Source organism: Ctenopharyngodon idella, chromosome 1 (assembly GCF_019924925.1).
Source record: "Ctenopharyngodon idella isolate HZGC_01 chromosome 1, HZGC01, whole genome shotgun sequence".
Lineage (NCBI taxonomy): Eukaryota > Metazoa > Chordata > Actinopteri > Cypriniformes > Xenocyprididae > Ctenopharyngodon > Ctenopharyngodon idella.
This window is the reverse complement of record NC_067220.1, coordinates 431,835-453,765: the sequence shown is the minus strand read 5'-3', so window position 1 is coordinate 453,765 and position 21,931 is coordinate 431,835. Positions and strand designations below refer to the sequence as shown.

The 21,931-nt window shown below is 39.0% G+C and overlaps 2 protein-coding genes across 28 annotated transcripts in view; both read right to left on the bottom strand.

Moving 5' to 3' along the window:
• Positions 1 to 21,931, bottom strand: part of LOC127497565 (uncharacterized protein DDB_G0271670-like) — a 149,089-nt gene that overhangs the window by 45,515 nt on the left and 81,643 nt on the right. Inside the window, exons 4-7 of one of the 26 annotated variants that reach the window (XR_007925945.1) lie at positions 18,663 to 18,818; positions 18,419 to 18,587; positions 18,191 to 18,243; positions 17,894 to 18,091 (exon numbers count right to left, since the gene is read on the bottom strand). The exons of 19 other annotated variants lie outside the window; for them this stretch is intronic. Coding sequence is in view for 3 of the 7 variants with exons in the window: in XM_051867989.1 (XP_051723949.1) it covers positions 18,427 to 18,587 (161 nt within the window). In the remaining 4 variants the exon portion in view is untranslated. Of the gene's footprint in view, positions 1 to 1,099; positions 2,406 to 9,675; positions 10,311 to 17,893; positions 18,244 to 18,418; positions 18,588 to 18,662; positions 18,819 to 21,931 lie in introns of those variants that run through there. 6 more of the 26 variants (XR_007925942.1, XR_007925906.1, XM_051867989.1 and 3 more) reach the window with 6 other exon arrangements.
• Positions 4,312 to 7,653, bottom strand: LOC127499925 (CMRF35-like molecule 6). 2 transcript variants are annotated; one of them, XM_051870763.1, is made up of 7 exons: positions 7,111 to 7,653; positions 6,664 to 6,981; positions 6,483 to 6,539; positions 6,426 to 6,452; positions 4,985 to 5,101; positions 4,868 to 4,902; positions 4,312 to 4,753 (listed from the first exon to the last, which is right to left on the bottom strand). In XM_051870763.1, the coding sequence occupies exons 1-7, from the start codon at positions 7,148 to 7,150 to the stop codon at positions 4,427 to 4,429; spliced, it is 921 nt and encodes a 306-aa protein (XP_051726723.1). In that variant the 5' UTR covers positions 7,151 to 7,653; the 3' UTR covers positions 4,312 to 4,426. The 2 variants fall into 2 exon arrangements, with proteins under 2 accessions (XP_051726723.1, XP_051726641.1); XM_051870681.1 differs by having other exon boundaries at positions 6,426 to 6,539; positions 7,111 to 7,649.

Below are 21,931 nucleotides of genomic sequence, written 5' to 3'. Positions count from 1 at the left end.
GAAAAAAAAAAAAAACTAACAATCACATTAATTTGCCTATCAAGTTTAACATCACTATCCAATAAAAAGCTCAGATGTTTTACATGCAAGGATGAACGTAAAAGGAGATTTTGTCAGTTTTAACGCACTATGGTTAGGCACATGCACACACACACAGGTTTGTTTTGCTATCTTAGTGAGGACATTCCATAGGCGTAACGGTTTTTATACTGCACAAACTGTACATTCTCTCCCCCTACACTACTCCTAAACCTACCCATAACAGAAAACTGTCTGCATTTTTACATTTTTAATAAAACATTGTTTAGTATTTAGTACGTCATAATACCAGTGTAATACCCATGTCATTATACAAATTTGTGTCCTCATAAATCACAAAAATGCGCGCACACACACACACACACACACACACACACACACACAGCTTAGATCAATTATCATTTTGTTTTCAGTGAACACATATCTGATCACTTTACTGTTGGTGCCATTTAAGATATTTTATAAGTGTTACAACAGGAGGTTATTGATGGTGTCTGTTATGAGTTTGACGAGTGAACGGCAGTAATTACAGTCAGTGTTGAGTATCGTGATGTTGTGGAGATCATCATGGGTTTGAGGCTCTCAGTTACTCACCTCTTATAACCTTCAGATTCACTTCAGTGTATAAATCGTTTCCAAATTTTTCAGTTCCACACCAGTACGTGTCAGAATCCAGTTCTCTCAGATCTCTGATGGTCACAGTGAAGACTGCTGATCTTGTGTCGTCATACAGAGAGAATCTTCCAGAATGAACCCATTTATTTTTCTCATTAGTCTTGATTTGGTCTGTGCAGTCTGACCACTGTCCTTTACAAAAATACTTTATATATGCTGTATATCCGTCATCATATTTGCATTTGATTGTGACTCCTCCTCCTGAATATCCTGTCACACTGATGGAGCTCACGACACCTACAACAAACCAACATCAAATACACTTTAATATGTATGGGACTACACAGAAATGAACTTTCTTCAGCAGTTACTGAGCTGAAGTGAAAGACTCTCCTCATCAAATCTGTGCTGTTTTTAGTGATTTACTCTGAGTTCAGATTCTTACCAGGAATCATCATCAGAGTGAAAGTCAAGATGATCTTCATTCTTCTCTCTTATTAAATGATCTTCTCTGTTGTCAGTAGATTCAGTCCTTCTGAAGCTCTCGATGTGTGTTCAGATGAGTTTTGAGTGTTTCTTTCCTGGTTACATGTTTAACATGAAGTGCTGAATGTGACAGAGACGCCCACTTCCTCTGAGAGAGAGAGAGAGAGAGAGAGAGAGAGAGAGAGAGAGAGAGAGAGAGAGAGAGAGAGAGAGAGAGAGAGAGAAGGCAGAAGCTCTACAGTGTCAGGAGCGCCTTATCACAGCTGGTGCTGAAACTACAGCCAAACCTACACAGCACAATCCGGCCCAAACAAATTGTTCAATTGCAAAAACAAAATTACATCAACTATTGGAAAGATGCCACTAAATTACAAAAAAAGATGGAACTCTATTTACAACTAAAAAGAGACTACAAACCAGCAGAATATCTTAGCTGTGTTAAAGAACATAAAGTTAGAAAGACCCTAACCAGATACAGGCTGAGTGATCATAGCCTAGCTATAGAGAGAGGACGGCACAGGCAGAGATTGCAGCCGCGAGAGCAGAGACTGTGTTCACTGTGCTCTCAGAGAGAGGTGGAGACGGAGGAACACTTCCTGTTGCACTGTGACCACTATCTCAGCATTCGATCGGACTATTTCACTAAATTCCAGCTACTAGAACCAAAATTTATGGCATCTTCAAATACAGAAAAAATAAATCATATTCTGGGAGAAAACAGCAAATTGATTGCAACAGCAGCAAAATACGTAACAGCTTGCCACAATCTAAGAGAGACAGCAACCAGTGGACAAAACTAGAATCAGAAATATTCTTAATGTTTGTACAGTTGTTTTTTTTTTTTTTTTACATTGTCTTATTCTTTTTTTGTTGTTGTTGTTATTTCTTGTATGTATATTTATATGTTTATGCATTATATAATCATTATTTGTTCATTGTAATGGCCACTGCTTTGGCAATACTGTGTAAGTCATGCCAATAAAGCAAATTTGAGAGAGAGAGAGAGAGAGAGAGAGAGAGAGAGAGAGAGAGAGAGAGAGAGAGAGAGAGAGAGAGATTAATAAAGAGGGAAGTGAAAGTAATGCCCTGTCCAAATACCCACACTTGCGGTCTTAGCCACTTGAGAGCTTGTGTACGTGACAGGATGTAAGTTTGCAAGTCCGTCCCATGTCTTAAAAATGCCAAAGTGCAGTGTCCTTAATGCATACTTAACCCACACTATCTTGAATACCACTTCTGAGGCTAAGCGTATCCCATCATGCATTATGTTCGGGAACTCACACACCCCGAAATCATGAGATGTCAAGGAAAACATTCGACTGTAAGTTAAATTAATTACATATTACATATAATTTGGTAGTAAAACACATTTTATTGATGCAAATATGGGTAAGGGTGTGTGTTCTTTGAATGACATTTGCAACTGCTTTTTTATCACTTAATTAAACGCACCACAATCTTAAAATTGTGTCTTCTGTTAGTTACATAGCGACTGAACAGACATTTAGAAGTGTATTTTAAAATGCATAGTATTGAAAATAAAAAAAAGGTCTGTAAACTTGCCTTTTTTGCAAGACTATCGGGTAATCAAAAGCTCTACACACACTTGTCTTCACACCTACTTGAACACTTGAGCGAAATACAGGAAATACGTCATGTACTCTAAGTAGACAAGAGGGCAAACATCGCAAGTGTGGCTATCAGGACAGGGCATCTGACACTGGACAGTGACATCTGATGGACACAAACGCAAACAGCAGCAGTTCACATGATCACCTTATAAATGTCTGTTCCTGATTGATTGAATGTCTGTTCCTGATTAATATGGTAAATATTTTTAACATCGTATCATGGTAAAGATTTAACTTTTGACAATCGTCCAAACATGTTGAAATGTAGACAAATCATGCTTAATTCTCATTCATAAACCTCACCATCTGTTGAGTTTTCCAGCGTATCTTTGTTTGAATGACTCTTTTACTGCTTCAGTGAATCTGGTCTCCACAGGGACACACATGAAACACATCAGATAAAACCTGCTGGAACCACAAACCACGAAAGAGTGACAAATAAACCTAAAGTGAGTGTGAAAGTCTCGAGGACTGAGAGTCAAGTGGCTCCATCTAGTGTTCAGATGGTGTTCAGCAACGCGGACACCTGATCTGCAGCACGTGACTGAGATTCATCACCACACACAAACACATTCACAGTCTGTTCAGAGGAGCTCCTATTCTCATAGACATCAAATTACATTTCAGCAAAACCTTATGGTGAATAACTGATACTGAGCGCTTCATTGTTTTAATGAACAATTTTCTTTGCTTATAGACAAATATATACATTTTTAAGTATCTTGAGCAAATTACATGTCACTTCACCACAGTCGTTGTGTATATTGAGCAAATAACAAACTGAAAATGGTTGATCACTAACATGTGTTTGATGTAATCACTAGATCATAACTGTGTATAATGACTCTGATCCTGATCGTTTTAAAGATGAACAACACCTTTCCAGCTCTACAGGACATCTCTAATGGTTTACCAATTCACCAAACTTAATTAAATAGATGAGCCGTTTTTTACCTTGTGCAGAAAGAGATTGAAGAAGGAATAATCCATTTTATTAGAAGAGAATAGGAGTGTTTAAAATGTGTTTTACACAGCACTCCAGACTTGATGTTTATTTACTTATTTACTTTGGTGATTCTGCTTGTTATCATCAGGTGTCTTCAATAATGGTCAATCATCACTCGATTTATCACTTATCTCATTAACTTTAACACCGCTTCAGCAGGTGGAATAAAAAATATGGCAGGACTTTTACTTTCTGACCCCTGGACTTTACACCTCTGCATCAGTGTAATGTTCTGAAAGAGCCTGAGAAGATACAGAGGAGCCGCAGAGTGTTTTATGCAATATCTTGGAAACACTATTGCATTTTAGACTTAAACTTCATCATGTTCATGCTCTGATTCTCCCTGACACACTTGTTTAGCTGCTAATTTTGACTCTTTTGTTTATTAATCACTGCTTGAAGCTATATTTTATATTTTTATTAGCTTTATTGAATTGTAGATGAGGTATAATTACAATGAATATATATATATATATATATATATTGTACTTTTTACATTTTATTTACATTATTTTTAGTTGTTAGTAACTTTATAAAATACTTATAACAGTGAAGAAAAATGTGTCAAAAATATTGATTCAATAAAAAAAGTTTTTTTGAGATTTTATTTGTACTTGGAACATCATTCACAATGTCTGTGGACAGTCTTTTATTCATCGTTGATCACTGAATATATCGGACCCTTGTTTGTTGTGATGTTTTGTGGATGTGTTGCTGTCACGTAGATCAGTTCTGTCCTGCTGTCCTGTGTTGGGTCAGGTGACTTTATATTAGCATAATAATCACAGTCTGAATCTGTCACCTGATTGGTCGAGTGGGTGTGACCGGGGTTTGAATCAGGCTGCCGATTGGTTACTGTGGTGTAAACAGTAAAGACTTTTGTACGGTTGTTGAGGTGTGATTCAGGCGTCTGATTGGATGAAGATGTTACCGCGGCGACGTCACTGTTTGGAATCTCTTCGTACATGTGGTCAGTCTGAAAAACAATCAATAATTTACTAGTTAATATAGATAATACTCTCTGTTAATCAATAAACAATAATTTAACATGCATTTCTGAACTTCTACAGGTAAAGGTTTGAACACCCACCTCTGTATTGTGCTGCACATTTTGCTGAAATAAAGCTGAATAGAGCATAAAAAGAGATTTAAAAAGTCAAATCAATTCAAACACTAAAAACAGGACTTTAAAATCACAAACTGTTACCTGTCCCACATTTCCTTTTCCTCTTTTTCAGGATGAGGCACGTTCCAGAACACAGAGTCAGAACCAGCAGAACCGAACCCAGACCGCCAGCAACAGAAGACAGGTCTGAACGCATTGCTAAACACATGATATTGTAATATTGTAAATTTATAGTTGTTATATTGTGTAACCGATGTGAAACCACAGTGGGAAACCTGAATTCCTCAAAGGAAACACTTCTGTCTAAACCAAGTTAACCACCTGAAAGCTGACATGTTATCATAATTATATAATAGCTAAAATGTGTCTCCACAAATGTTAAAACCAATTTCCTTTCAAAAAAGTGATCATGTACACAAAGGGGGGCAGTTGCATTATGGGTAGTGTAGTTTGAGCTTACTAGTGTTCGACTGATAGAGTTTATCTGTAGTTTTTCCTGTTCCTGTTATTTCAGTTTCTGTTTGATGAGTCACTGACAGAGAAAAACACCAGCGACGTGTGAACGTGCCGCTCATGTGATAATATAATAACAAATAATAATAACAAACCCTGAAAAGACATAAACAAGCAAATAACATTGTTTGCCCCCTGGTATTGCTGCATATGAACAAAGGTTGTGTTTATTCATATCACTGATTACTGAAACCAGTAATCAGGGCAGGTAAATAAATGCATGGGCTTTTTCAGATCTTTCGATCTAATGCACAGAAAACAGAGAGCAGCAGCTTTTGTTTCTGCTCTGACAGCCGCAAGACCAGCCGAACGCTGTGAGTGAGTAATGGTGAGAGAACATAGTACTTGGTACGTTTTTTATCTTCAAACCAAACTTGGGTCTTCAGCTGACAAAGTTTAAATCCTGTTTAGCTAGAGCGCTTCCCATAATGTTTAAGCTGTAGGTCAGTAGGAGGAGAGTAGACAGTCTTTTGCGGCTGTTCGAACACATTCAACCACATGAGCGTCTACAATACAAAAGCAATCCGGTCAAATGCATTTTCCACTACCTCTGGAAGTGCTTAAAAGTGGACAAGCTCACACATTTAAAATAACATTTACACCTAATGCTGTTCACTCGTGATCAAATTGACAAAAACGCTTCTTAATAGCAGGTGTAAACAGGGTGTTAATCTCTGACTATTGAAGCCACCGCCATTTTGGTTCTTTTTACATGATGTCAAATGGGTGAAGTTGGAGATGAAATTGATGAAAGTGCAACTTTGAGGAAGACACAAACTTGTAATTACAGGAATTGCATCAAGATCATGAATGCAGCATTAGATTTGTGTATAGAAGCTTTAATATCTCTGCATTCAGTATAATCAGACTAACTACTAATGTTTTATTGAAGTTATAAGACTTATGTATGCAAACACAGTAACTCACATTAACAATATTTTCACCAAAATGCATGTGAGTGTAGATGTCAGCAGGTGTATTCAGTGTGTGTGTGTGTGAGTACAGGTACCTGTGCTGGTGTGTTCAGTGCTGGTGTGTTCAGTGCTGGCGTGTTCAGTGCTGGTGTTTGTATGCGGACGAATGGTGGATGTTGAGATCTGGACAGGTTTTGGCCTCTGTGGAGCTGAGAAACAAGGTCAGACCGTACAAATTACATAAATATATTAATAAAACAATCATTAAATTTAGCATGAAGCACAAACATGAATGATGAAGCAGATTGTTGTTCGGTATTGAATATCAGGCACCTCTGAACACAACAAGATTGACTTCTTTGTAGCGGTCAGCTCCAGCTCTACAGCCGTACGGTCCAGCATCTTCCATCTTCAGGTTACTGATGGTCACTGTAAATGATCTGGTCTGACGATCATCCTGCAGTGAGAATCTGCCCTTGAACACTGGGGACTTTTTTCCATGAGATTGTAGTATAGTGACATTCTTTTTGAAAATTCCCTTGTAGAAGTATTTGTAAGAGTTTTCATATCCTCCTGGATAAGGGCACTTAATAATCACTGGTTCTCCCTCCATTCCTCTCACTGTAATGTCCACAGACAGTGACCTGATCACTGCACACACACACACACACACACACACACACACACACACACACACACACTGATTTACTCATGTACACTGATAAAACAAGCCATAATAATAGATAATAAACACTTTTATTAGAGATCTTTAGCTCTTACCCGTCAGCAGAAACACACAAACTGTCAGTGGAAACTTCATTTCTTCATCAGTTCAGTTCAGAAAATCAGTCTGAAACTCTCAGCAGTTCCTCAAACAACTTTCTGAAACTCAAACAGCCAATAATACTGCTCTCATCTATCAGTGGAGAATAAAATACATTAGTTTCTCGTCTCACGTGTTGAGAGTCAAACTCTACTGTTCACTGACTGTGTGTCTGTGTTTGCGTGTGTTGTTAGTTGTGAAACGCCTCTCAGTTTTGACCAGGAAATTAGCTGTGAATTCATGAATCACAACCTGTTTCCTGTCCTCTCTGTTTCTGTTCTGTCTTTTTATACTATAAAATTACATCTTTTAATATTTCCAAACACGTTAATTACATGTTAAGCATCATCCACTTATGGAAAAAAAAGTCAAACGTTTTAAGGAAACAATCCTTGCCAAACTCTAATTGAAAAGGACAAAAAACATTGAGATGAATAAGAAAAGTTTGTTAGGGTTATGGTAATCTTCAGCATGAGAAAATCTGTCGTTTACAGAATATATAAATAATCCAGAAAACTGCTTGAACATTAAGATCACTCTTTCTCCATCATATGAGCTCTGAAGCCGCAAAGCTCTTCCTGTGGCTGTTGTTTCCCTTCCTGTTTGGCAAGTGTGTGTCAAAGACATCTCATGTTTAACAGAAGCAAAAGGCTTTCTAGTATTATGTTGATAAAGCTATCCATTAGCATTAGCATCTCAATGGCTGGATTTATATATTGATTTAATGAATTATCAGAATATGCAGCTGCTTTTGAATAGTCATGAATGGAGAAAGATGCTCTCTGGCAGCAGATTATTGTAGTTACAACATCAACCAGCAGGAGTGAACAGAAGAAACTAACCTGATAAACTGAACATCCATATGTAGCCAGTGAGGTGGCTACTAGTAGAAGTTTTTAAGCACGCACCTGAAAGGAGGCCTTGAGACGGGGTCAGATATTTTGTTTTGTTTCATATTCACAAAGCCTTGTTTTACTAAATTAGGGTATTATGATTTTACTGCAGACACCGTTCTTATTTGATCTCGGAAATTAGTCTGCGGTTGATGGCTGTGTTGCAGCTAATTGTAGAGGTTTTTATATAGTTTTATATAGTGTCTTGATCTTATTATTTTAATGGGAAAATAAGTATTGTGGTTATTTTTGGGTATTGTTAATTGTGTTTTTGTGTTTGTTTGTTTTTGTTTTGTTTTATTTTATTTCCTCAGTTAGCCAGTCCCTGCATGTGTGCGAGTTTATGAGTTTAGAGTTTATGGTTGTTGTTGTGAACTGGACTGGCTAGCAGTGTGTTTTCTGTTTGTTTATCACTTCCCAGCCTCGTGTTGCCAGCCAATCTTTATACTCCTTATACTATATTGATGCTTTAAAACACATGAACTGTTCATTTGCATGAGGCTTATGTTTGCGGTGGAGTTAATGTTTGGTTTGGAGTACGTTTGTTTTTTTTGTTTGTTTGTTTTTTGAGTGTGTGGTACTTTCTGTGTAATATGATTTTAGGGGTATTTATGTACTTTACTTTTCTCTTTTTTATTTCAAATCGTTTTGTGTGACAAAGCTGGGATTTTATTGCGGTTTATAGAGGGTTGGCTTGTTATTAATATCTTTTGAGTGGGAATGAACTTTGATTAAGTTAATTTTGACATATTGGTTTATTTATTTGTATTAATAAATAATCTCTTTTTGAGATATGAGTTTCTTTTTTTACATTATAGTTTGCTTTTTTGGTCACCCTTGCTTAAAGGAAGAGTTATGTGGTTACACATTAATAACTACAGACATACACAATAATGAAAAAAGACATATGTTCCACTTGCAATCCAGAATAACTAGATTTAATTTGTCCATTGAACTGCAGAATGAAAGTATATAATGAGAATACATTTATATGATCCATATTTGTGTACATCAGCTGTAAACACAACAGAATCAAATATAAAACTGTCACATTAATCATAACTACAATAAAAAAAAACACAAAAGACCAAACAATCAAGTCATGAATATGAATCTGATCTTTCTGAACAAAACAAGCTCAATTATGACTCATGTTAAGTAAAACGATGAAAATTATGAGTAGGATAAAGATGATTTCTCTTGGTTCTTAATATGCTTATGAACGTAGTATACACTTAAGAGCCAAAACATTATGAGCAGTCACGGCTGAAGGAATATCGTTGATCATCTTCTAATAAACCCACATATTGGTCTCGGTAGATTAGATGGTAATCAAACAATCAGTTCTCATTATCAACATGTTGGATGCAGGAGAAATGAGCAGGAATAAAGATCTAAGTGACTTTGACAAGGGCCCAATTATTATGGCAAGGCAGCTGGATCAGTATCTCTGAAACGCAAAGGCTTGTGTGTTGCTCCCGGTCAACAGTGGTGAGAATTTACCATTGGTAGTCCGAGGAGGGACAAACCACAAACTGGTGGTGTTGGGCTCCCAAGGCTCATAGATGCATTAGGGAAACGAAGGCTATCCTGTCTGGTCCAAGCCAACAGAAGGTCTACTACAGCACAGGTCACACAATTTTAATGATAGTTATGGGAGGAATGTGTCAAATCACACAGTGCATCGCACTCTGCTGCGTATGGGGCTGCATAGCTGCAAACCAATCAGAGTATCTATGAAGACACCTGTCCACTATCGAAAGCACCTGCATGTGAGCATCAGAACTGGACCTTGGAGCAGTGGAAGAAGGTCGCCTGGTCTGATGAATCCCGTTTTCTTTTACATTACATGGATGGCTGTGTATGTGTGCGCTGTTTGCCTGGGGAAGTGATGGCACCAGGATGCACTGTGGGACGATATCAAGCCGGTGGAGGAGGGAGTGTGATGCCCTGGGCAATGTTCTGCTGGGAAACCCTGGGTCCGGCCATTCATTTGGACATAAATTTGACATGTGCCACCTACCTAAACATTGCTGTAGACCAGGTCCACCACTTCATGTCAATGGCGATCCCTGGTGGAAGTGGCTCTTTCAGCAGGATAGTACTCCCTGCCACACAGCACATTGTTCAGGAAAGGTTTGAGGAACATGAAGTGTTCAAAGTGTTTCCCTGGCCTCTAAATTCCCCAGATCTCAATCCAACTGTGCATCTGTGGGATGTGCTGGACCAACAAAGTTCAATCCACAGTGGTTCCACCTCACAACCTACAGGACTTAAAGGATCTGCTGCTAATATCTTGGTGCCAGATACAATAGCACACCTTCAGAGTCCATGTCTCGGCAGGTCAGCACTATTTTGGCAGTACACAGGCCAACAGCATATTAAGCAGATGGTCATAATGTTTCAGTTCACTGATGTATATTATATTATATTATATTAGTTGAAATGAACTGTTGTGTTGAGGAATTGATGAAGCAGTACTTGAGTCTGGTACAGTTTACGAAACACAGCTGTAAAATACAGTTGTAATTGTGTTTCTGTCCTCTGGATTACAGTGACGTCCAGCATCTTTGATCTATAAATCATAGAAAATAATTCAATCAAAGACAATCTATTTATAGTTTTAACACGTGCATATAATCAAGATTTAGTGTGCCGAAGATCACCATCACAGTCTCTGTTTCAGTGTCATTACAGTGTTGAGCAAGAAATAAAATCTGACTGTTTCAGTGAATCTGCCAACACAATTACTACTGTAAACCTTGATTATGGTTATTTATTTCACTCATCAGTTTCTGATGCCTCACCTGTTCATAAAACACTGGATTAAACTCTACAGTGGAGGACGACAGCAGACCTGTGAAACAGATCAACGTTAGTCTTTCTTAGATATTACTTTAAGGGCCAGGTTTACTTAGTTTTTTTTTCCCCATCTGCTTACACACAAAATCCTTACTTGTCACACAATTTCTGAAACCTGACACTCAAACCGCAGAACCACACACACCACATCTGCAAAACCATACACTAATTCTCAGTTTTCGACTCCGTTTTCAATTTCATAAAACACTTTTTGCAAAACACAACACACAATTCTCAATGTAACACCAAAATCTAACAGGAAGTATCTTGATTTCCTTTTTCAAACACACCATAGTTTCTGTCCAACTACATATGGTTGATGTATTTCTTTTCTTTCGTACGGTGTAACACTGTATTACCAACCACAAATACAGTAAAAAAAAAAAAAAAAGTTTGGTTTCAGTTTTGCTTTCGTGTTTACTGTGAATTTTTCAACATCTCTCTGACAATTACTTTCAGTCTCAGATAGGGCGGCGTGTTTGAAAATGAGCTGATAGTTTGATCTGAAGGAGAATAAAGACTGAGCTGTTATACTAACAAATTAATGCACATAATCATGGATTTAAGTGAAGAGAAACTTGAGCTGGAAGATTAATATTAAATATCAGGCACCTGGATAGAAGGTGGAGGTAAAGATCTGGATAGGTGTTGGCCTCTGTGGAGCTTTAGAAACAAGAGAAACAAATATATTAATAAAATAATTAATAGCATGATTGTTACGGACAGAATGACAGGAGACACAGATAGCTAGCAGATGGAGGTTTTATTGGAGAACAGCACGGTAAACACAGTAATGCAGGTAAGTAGATGGTAAATGGAGACTTAATGGAGTGAATGCTGAACACTGATACAGTCCTTGTCTTACAGGTTTGCAGATCGTGGCTGGGATGATGAAGGTAGGTACACTCACACACAGACGAAGAGGCACGGAGACTGGGAAAACACGCTGGAGTAGAACAGGTAAGTAGTTCAGAAGTCTTGGAGATCAACATGAAGAGTCCTTCGTTAGAACAAGACCAGACAACTGACTGAGGTGAGTGGTGTGCTTTTAAGTCTGTGGTGATGAGGTGCTGATGGGGAACAGGTGTGTGTGTGTTTAGTACTCTGGTGAGGGAGTGCACTGTGATTGGCTGATGGTGGAGCCTGGCGTGTCTGTGACAATGATGAAGCAGATTGTTGTTTAAGAATGATGCAGGCACCTCTTATCACAGTCAGCTGGATTTGTTTATATTCTCCCCATCCAGCTCTACAGCCGTATGTTCCAGCATCTTCCATCTTCAGGTCACTGATGGTCACTGTAAATGATCTCTTACGATCATCCAGCAGTGAGAATCTGCCGCTGAACACTGAGGACTTTCCTCCATCAGATTGTAGTGTAATGACATTCTCTCTGTAATTTCACTTATAGAAGTATTTGTTAGACTTCTCATATCCTTCTGGATAAGGACACTTAATTATCATTGGTTCTCCCTCCATTCCTCTCACTGTAATGTCCACAGACAGTGAACTGATCACTGCACACACACACACACGCACACACACAAAAAACCCTCCATTTAAGGAATCAGGGTTTCAAAGTGTACAAACCATGACACCAAGAAATAAGGGTGTGTCCAACAAACAGTTCACAGTTCAAAAAAATCACTTATCTTCTAAACTAAAGAAAAAATGTCCATAAAAAAAAAAAAAATAACAACAATTCCAGACCATGAGTGAGTGCAAGTGTGTGGGCTTTATGCCAAATAATTAGGTAATCCTTGGGGCAACGGAGGGAGGGAGGAGCCAGGGAGTACCCAGGCCCACAGTGAAGTTGAAGGAGCGAGAAGCCATGGTGGAGCCTTGGTGGAAATGCCAGGTAGAAACAGGGGGATGAGTGACTGAGATGGAGCTGGTGGAGGTGGAGACCCAGGCGAAGGGCCAAAGTGACCGGGCGACACCAAAAGACTCGAAGGCCAAGGCGATGACGCGATGATGAGCAGATGAGGTGGAGCCAGGGTGCTGGAGGACTGAGGGGAAGCCAGTGTGAGGGAGCTAAATGGGTGGAAAGACAAGGCACAGCTGAAGGACCAGAAGTCCATAGCATAGGCAGAGCGACAACTGACCAAGGTGGAGCCGGAGGGATGATGGTCCAATGTTGAGCGACTGGTCGATAGGCCAAGGTGGAGTGAAGGGCTTGGAGGTTTGAGGTGGAGCAAGGTGGTCGGCACACTTGGGTGGAGCTGGTGAACATGAAGCCGAAGGCGGATCCAAGCTGCTAGGTAGAGCTAGCATAGGAGGAGATGAAGGGTTGAATGGAGCCAATAGAGACAGTGCCGAAGAACTGGGTAGCATAGGCAAAGGGTTACATGACAGCCTCCTTGGCCATAACAGAACAGAGAGTTCGAAAATGGCCTCTTTGGCCGACACAGACATGCAGAGAATTCAGGAATGGCTTCCTTGGACAACACAGGACAGGCCGAGGAGGTGGGAGGCAGGGCGGGAGCATCAACGATGAAGGAGACTTGGAACAGACCAGAACCATCAGAGGAGGAAGGGATTGGGAACAGGAGCAGGAAACCAGGATGTTGATTATTTCTGACTGGGAAACACAACTCTCTGACACTGGAGGATGAAGCTAACTTTCCTCTTCCTCATCTAGCTTCACCAAAATTCCCGCATGCACAGATGAAAGAACCGGCATACAAACCTGGTCAGACTGCTTTGGCCCTTGTACAGACATGGCTGCAGACACTGGCTCCATAGAGGGCACCGGCTCTGCCATCTAGTCTGTGGTGGCCATCAGCTCCAGCTCTGGTTCTGGATCCGTGGTGGGGATGGGCTTGGTGTAAATGATTGATGGCATTATGATGGTGGGAGTGAGCTGGGAGGACAGTAGATGTGTGGCGATATCGTCCTCCACCTCTCCGATGGTAAATGGTGAGCCACACAGCCACAGCACAATGTCCAGATAATTTGCCAAGGACATGCTGGGATCTCCTGCTGGCATCCATAGGCCGATGTTCTTGTCCAGCCCACTCCAAAAGCAATCCTTCAGAATAGGACCTTTCCACGATATCAAGTGGCAATATTCCAAAAACTCCTTCATGTACTCCTCAATTTCCCTGCCATTCTGGAACACTGGACACAGAATATCCTCTGGCCCAAGAAAAAATCTCACTAGGTTCATTGTCATCAGTGTAGCCTTTCTGTAATGACACACCAACACAGACTATGGAGAAGAACCCAGGTGTGGGATGAAGCAGGTGAAGTTCAAAACAGGAAGTCAGGATATCAGTCTTTAAAGAAAAAAAAAAAAAAAGAAAAAAAATAAAAAGGAAAATAAAACTCCATTTTTGTACAAAATATACTGATTCATGACCTAGGAAGCTAGGGAGCTGATTGAGACGCACCATCTGAGTGAGAAAGGAACCGAGTCCAGAGTGTGTATGTGACAGATAGAAGGCTAAGTTGAGAAAAAAAACTCTAACAACCACATTAATCTGCCTATCAAGTTTAAGATCACTGTCCAATAAAAAGCTCAGATGTTTTACATGCAAGGATGAATGTAAAACAACATGTCCTCCAACCAATATGCCCATATAGGCCGTTTGTCACTTCCCTGAAAAACAACCCATACGAGTGTTTACTAAAGTTGCGCCCCTATCAGCAACAGGACACTTTCATTTTAATGCATTGTACACTTTTATCTGCATTATATTTCAGGTTTCACGTAGCTCAATTGGTAAAGCATTGCAATATGCAACAATATGCAATCATGTGATCAAGCGATCGTGGGTTCAATCCCAGGAACGCATGTGTTCATAAAGTGTATATGCACTATAAATCACTGAGGGTAGGTTTAGAGTTGGGGTAGGTGTAGTTGTTAATAATAAAAAAAGAGTTTTGCTAAATGGAAATAGGACAAATGGCGGGTAAAGGACCGTGTAAAAAGTCTACACATTGCATTTAAATGAAAATGCATTTTGACTGGTAATGACGGTCATACTTCATTTCATGACGACAGACGTAACACAACACTGTCATTATTTTTACGGCAGCTAGACCGCGCATGACTTTAAAACGTAAATATATACCTATAGGGTCGTTTTTTTTTTTTTCTTTGGAGGACAGTCTGATGTAAAAGGAGATTTTGTCAGTTTTAACGCACTATGGTTAGGTACATACACACACACACACAGGTTTGTTTTGCTATCTTAGTGAGGACATTCCGTACTGTGCAAACTGTACATTCTCTCCACCTATACTACCCCGACCCCTAAACCTACCCATCACAGAAAACATTCTGCATATTTAAATTTTTAATAAAACATTGTTTAGTATGTTTTTAAAGCTATTTTAAATATGAGGACTCATGAAATGTCCTCATAAAACATGTTTACTTCGTAATATTAGTGTAATACACATCATTATACAAATTTGGAGCATTTGTTGAGCTTATAGTTATAGTGAAGGCGAGGGTTAGTGGTTGGGGCGAGTTTTTTTGCGATCGCCATCACCACCCTAACATCAGGTCTGACGCTATGGGTCTGGTGCTGTTGTCCTCAGACTGCTGTGATCTCATTTTTTTCAGAACCTGGTGCGTTTTTTCCTTTAGTTCGGTTCATTTAGGCAAATGGGTGCTTTCGCACTGTCAGTTTAGTTTGAAACGGGGCATGGTTTGCATGAAAAATTGGTAATGTGAAAGCTGTCATGTGGAGCCAGGAGCACACCGGGGTACCGAACCCGAGACTACCTATAGGAGGTGATCTATGTTGCACTTTAACTGTGGTGCGATTCGAGTGAATGTGAAAGCAAATGGGACTCGTGTGTGCATTTGTTCAGGAAGTAAAATAACATGTGCATGTGTTTCAGCCAATGATGACTTCATTAGTTTAATAAAACACATGCAGGAGATCATGATTTACCTGGGATACAAGCAAGAGTGAACGGGCAGTGTAATTGTGCATAGTGAGTGCGTCTGAGCAGCAGATGAATGCCTCGCATTCTGCTGTCTCCTCAAAAGAGTACATTTGCAAGCGGCAGAAAACAGCCTTCTCGCAATGCACATACAGTAGACGCAAATGTCGTTCACTTTGCTGTGTATAATAGCACCAAACTAATAAAAAAATAACAATATATTGACCTGGGTCCTGTTTTCTATCATGTTTGTGATGATATAAGGTGAACGCAAGCGCACTGGGATTTGATATAATCAAGTGAGTGTGAAACCAGATCAACGCTGTGGGGGGCGCCTGGAGCAAGCGCACTCGCATCTCACGTGAGGTTACGTTCTCGTGACCTTGCACAACGTTCCCTAAAAGTTCTCTAAAGGTGAGGAACCTTTACAGAACATTAGGGACATTCCTAAAACATCCTCTTTTGGTAATGAAAGTGCTGCAGTTCAAGGTTCCTTACATGACTTATAGGGGGACGTTCTATATTGGTTATTTTATGGCCACATAAGAACGTTACAATGAGGACATTTGGGAAGTTAACAGAACGTTCCCACATGGCCCTCTGTTGGTCATTTAATAATGTTCCCAATATGACGTTCCATTTTGGCCATTATTGGTCACATAGCAACGTTACAAAGAGGACATTTGGGACGTTAACAGATTGTTCCCATATGGTTCCCTGTTAGTTAGATGGGGATGTTTCATTCAGGACAGAGCTGCATCTTCCTGACCCATTAACAAAAAAAATAAAAAAATAATAATCAATTACAATCAAATAGTAAATCCTTTTTATCTGTCATTTCCCTGTATTTGTGGACCACTGGATACCTGGCATTTCTTTAAACCAGCCTCAAAGGTTCTGGGCAGCATATACGTTGTATACTATGCACGGTCACTTCCACGTTTTTCCTCAGGCAGACTATTTACATCCGGTGCTGCACCAGAAGCCATTGTTCCTTGCGCAGAGCTTTCAAAATGACAAAGTAGAAGATGACTTCAGTTTACAAGAACTTCCCCGGATTACTGTAAATGATGTTCATCACATTTGCGAGTCTGTCAGCTTTGTGTTTTATCTTTGAATGTGTTAAACACACAGTGCTTATTCCTGATGAAGGATCTGCAGATCAAGTTCCTGTAATGTTATTAAAGGTTCTGAAAACATTCAGTAAATGTGACGGAAGGACCTACCAAAAAAAAAAAAAAAAAAAACATTCTAGGTTGGTTTCCTAAAGGTCCTGCAAACGTTATCAGAATGTGCAGGGCTGGTGGTCCTCAGGACAGGGTTGAAAACTACTTGTTGTAGAAAAGATTTCACAATAAAAATCCAGGTGCTTTTTTAAGACATTTAAGAAAAAATAGAATATAAATTAGGATATTTTACCTTAGTTTTACAGTTTTTGTTTGAACAGTCAATTTAGTTCTAATTTTCAATTAAATTTTTTGACAAGGGTAGCAAGAACATTCTGGGAACATCAAATTCCCAAATAAAATATTGTTCCCCGAACGTTCAGAGAACGTCCAGAGATCCTTGACACCAGTGGGGATGTTCTGAGAATGTTCTGGGAACTTACCCAGTTACCACTGTGATTTAAACTTCAAATAATAACACATTATTGTTGTAGAGAACAATTATCTTTAGTTATACAGAAATACATACATTTTTAAGATTACATAAATTACTTGAGCAAATACAATGGTTGTATATTGAGCAAATAACAAACTAAAATAGCCAATCACTAACATTTGCTGTAATCTCTGACTCATAACTGCATCTAATGACTCTGATCCTGATTGTTATTAAAGATGAACATCATCAGGACCATCTGTGTCATTCTGTACATGATGATGATGATGATGAAGATGATAATGATGATGTGACAAGTTCTGTGCTGTGAAACATATGCGTAAACAGTGTCGGAGGAACCAGAGGGGTTTGTGGATTATTGTGGAGTAGCATAAACAGTATTAGAAGAATCAGAGGGGTTTGTGGGTAAATGTGGAGTAGCATAAACAGTATTAGTAGAATCAGAGGGGTTTGTGGGTAATTGTGGAGTAGCATAAACTGTATTAGAAGAATCAGAGGGGTTTGTGGGTAATTGTGGAGTAGCATAAACAGTATTAGAAGAATCAGAGGGGTTTGTGGGTAATTGTGGAGTAGCATAAACTGTATTAGAAGAATCAGAGGGGTTTGTGGGTAATTGTCTGTGGATGTTCTTAATCTCCTCATAATCACAATCAGTATGAGAAACCTGAAGAGAGAAAGAGCTTTTATAAATTTACAAATAATTTAAATATTTAAAAATACTTAAAAACAAACATGGTTTTTCAATCACAGTAATGGTACAAACCGCTTCATTGCTTCCTGGTGTCGTGTGAGATCTTTTGGATGAGGAATCAGCAACTGTCAAAGACAAGTAAGCCAATTAAATTTCATACCTTCGTTCATCATATCATATTTCAATATTTATTTATTTATTTTTTTCTGGGTAAATGTTTTGACATCCTCATGTGTTTTTTTTTTTTTGTTATTTTGCTCATTTCTCAAAAAAACAAAAAATGTCAATGTGATTATTTACCAGTTTGATCAATGTGGAAGAATATACAAAGTCCATTTAAAGAAAGTAAAAATGGAAGAAGCAGTTTTACTGTTCGACTGACACCTTCTGCAGAGAGTCCCGATCATGAACACGAGTCCAGTGATGATCAGAAGCAGAACCACAGACACACTGACCACCAGAGAAGAGCCTGAAAACACCAGAGACTCTCAATCTGAACCACACACACAAATGAATGTGTTTGTGTTTCAGAGAGAGTTTGTACCTGTTACAGGAGACGCAGATGTGATCGCTGGAGATTCAACTGATGACAGTGATGATGATGATGATGACGATGATGTTAAAGAGGAGGATGGTGGTGGTGATGATGGTAATGATGAGGATGGTAGTGATGTTGATGATGTTCTGTGATTGTTTGTCTCTAAAACACAGAAAAGCAAGAGGTAAAAACCACGGAGAGGTAAAAAAACAAAACAAAAAAAAACAACTACAGGGGCAGATTAAAACTATTTGGTGCTCCTGACCACTGACACCTAGAGTCAAGATTAAACTGAATTAAATCTGGACAATTGACAAAAAACATGCCACTATCCTAAACAATCACAACCAACTGCCCACTAAAATCAGCCTTTGTAGGTGTAATGGCAGTGGTGTAACTTTGTATTAAAAAGTGGGTGACTCGGAGCGCCAAAGTCACGTGATTTCAGCAGTTTAGCCGTTTGATAGGAGATCTGAATCACTGATTGGATTCGTAAAGCTCTGAAGCAGTGTTTTGAAATTGGCCCATCACTATATTGTTGTATTGTAAGTATTCTCGCCGCTTTATAATATTAAGGTAGAACCACTGAACTCACTTGAACTGTTTTAAATATGTTTTTAGTACCTTTATGGATCTTGAGAGAGGAAATGTCATTGCTTTGAATGCAGGCCTCACTGAGCCATCGGATTTAAACAAAATATCTTAATTTGTGTTCCGAAGATGAATGAAGGCCTTATGGGTGTGGAATGACATGAGGGTGAGTAATAAATGACATTGTTTTAATTTTTGGGTGAACTAACCCTTTAAGCAATAGTTTGAAGCGCTCGTCCGTGTGAAGACTGCGCAGTGTGCACGAGCATCAAAAGAACACTGTTGTGCCACTGATAACAGTGGCAACGAGCACTCAACATGATTTCAAAAACAACAAATCCCATCGCCTGATTGCCTCTTATTTAACACGTACAAACTAATTGCTAATCATCTAGAGATAATTCTTTTGAATTAGTATACATCCATGCCACGAGATGTTTCAAAAAGTGGAAGGGACAATATCCACCATGGCAAAGAGTGTTGGGGACATGTCCCACCCATCCCACCTGCAAATTACACTTATTTAGGGAAGTAACAGAGAGGATCCAAATGCAGTTTAAGAGTATATTCAAGCAAAACAACAAAAGTAAACCAAAAGTAAATGTATCTCATAAATGTATCTTAAAAAACAAAAGTAAATGTATCTCAACAATGGTGACATTCTTCATACCGCAATGCATGCTGGGAGTCACAATAGTACAAAACTCATGACTCCCATCATGCATTGCAACATGAAGTATGTCACCATTGTTGAGATTCATATGCAAAATTCAAAATTCAGAATGTTTTATCTCTGGTGAGAAAATAATAAGTAACTGTTTTTGGTCAGTGATGATATATCACCTGATCGTCCTTGTTTAATTTGCAACAAAATATGCCTTGTAGTATAAGTAAGGGATAATCCACTGCTGGCCATGCATTAAAGGATTTTAATGCACGACATAGAGGCGAAGAACCACCCGACGCAAAGCGTCAACGTCGTGCATTAAAATCCTTTAATGCATGGCTAGCCGTGGATTATCCCGCTTATACCTTGGTTATTTGCCAAGTTAAAAACAAGTTAAAGCTGTAACTGATGTTTACAGTGTAATTTTTTTAAAATGACGGTTATTTTCTTAAGTTACGGCTCGTTAGTTCTAGCACTCCGTCCGCTTTAAATAAAGTAGAGCCATCGGATTGCTTTTATTTGAATGAATTATCACATTTATTTAAATTCATTATTAAAAGAGAGAGACAGAGAACTGAAAGAGATAGATCAGAGAGAGAGAGATGTGTTTGCGAGTCACCTGCACTGTGTGCGTCTCTTCTTTAAAGTCTACAGTCTGAAGTCCCCTCATTGCTTAAGCATATAGCTAACATAGGCTAACTTAATGATTCTTTAATGGATTTATTAAAATGATTTACGAATGACAGGCAACACTGACAGTGACAAGGCAATCTTTATTTGAACTAATCATATCATTTATTTAAATGAATTATGTAGAGTGTGAAATAAAACCGGTGTCTCTAACCACAGTTTACTATAAATATAAAGACATATTACATTTATTGAAATGCATTAAATTAAATGAAAAAAAAAAAAAAATCAAACAGTTGGAAATTTCGTTTGGGGATTGTTTTACTCATCATTATAGCCTACTAATTGATGTTAAACTCAACATTTCCATTTATCGTGAAATTAGACATGGAAAAGGGTAGGGTTATTTCAGGTTTAGGCTTGGAGGTGAAATTATGTTTCGCTTTGCTTGTTGAGGTTCTAGATGTCAGTATGTCACTCCATGCCCTCCTCTCTGACAAAGATGGGGCCTAATATGACCGCAAACTCGCCTCGCATCGGTGGCCTGTCACTGACATGATCTGGCGACTTTCTAGTCCTGCATCAGAGAGTCGTCCAACGGCAGTGCTCCGCAAACTATGGTTTGTGTACATTTGTGAGATACCTTCCACCGCAACAACAAGAATTTAAAGTATATAATTTAGATTTGGAAAATAATATAAACACAGTTTAAATTCATGGGCAAAAACAAAATATCTTTTATCAACCTCTTCACAAATATTTTTTAGCATATTGCCAAGGTAGTCCCTGGTGAACCACACTTCGGTGCTCTCGAGTTTGCACAGAGGGATGCATCTCGGATGCAAATAGAATGCTCCGGCATTTTCTGGACACTTTGACAGATATTTTTTAAAGCTGTCCACGGGAAAAAGTGGGTCGCCGGGGCTCGCAAACATAAATCCTTGTAAATTTTTTCTAACCAATGCAGTGGGATCCTTGTGGTTTTTTTGTCTCTGGGTTATGCACCAGGGTCAGGCACTCTTTCCCATTCTCGTCTTGCCGGAGAACGAAAGACTCTTTTGATAGGTTACGGTTTCCTTCTCTTCCCCTCCGTGCAAAACACAGCTGTATGTCAAACTAAACTTTTCTTACAAGTCCTGTGGGTGTGAAAGGGGAGAGTGCAGGTGCATTTCTAATTCTAAGTCAGACTCAGTAATATGCGGATGATGAATGCTGGTGTCTTTTCTATTTTTCCTGTACCGCTTTAAAACTGATTTAAAGACAGCATTGTTTGACTTGAAGTCTTTATCACTTATGATGTTGTATTTTGTAATGTGACGGTTAATACCTGCTCTGAGACACATCAAACTTGCAACACTGTATTCGCGTCCAGCGGTAGACTGAACAG

Bases quoted from the DNA above. Each gene is read 5' to 3' on its own strand.
- LOC127499925 (XM_051870681.1), bottom strand. From the start codon at position 7,150: ATGAAGTTTCCACTGACAGTTTGTGTGTTTCTGCTGACGG. The intron at 4,903-4,984 runs GTAACAGTTTGT...TGCTCTATTCAG, and splicing joins GAAAAGGAAATGTGGGACAG to CTTTATTTCAGCAAAATGTG. The intron at 4,754-4,867 runs GTGGGTGTTCAA...ATTGTTTTTCAG, and splicing joins ATGTGCAGCACAATACAGAG to ACTGACCACATGTACGAAGA.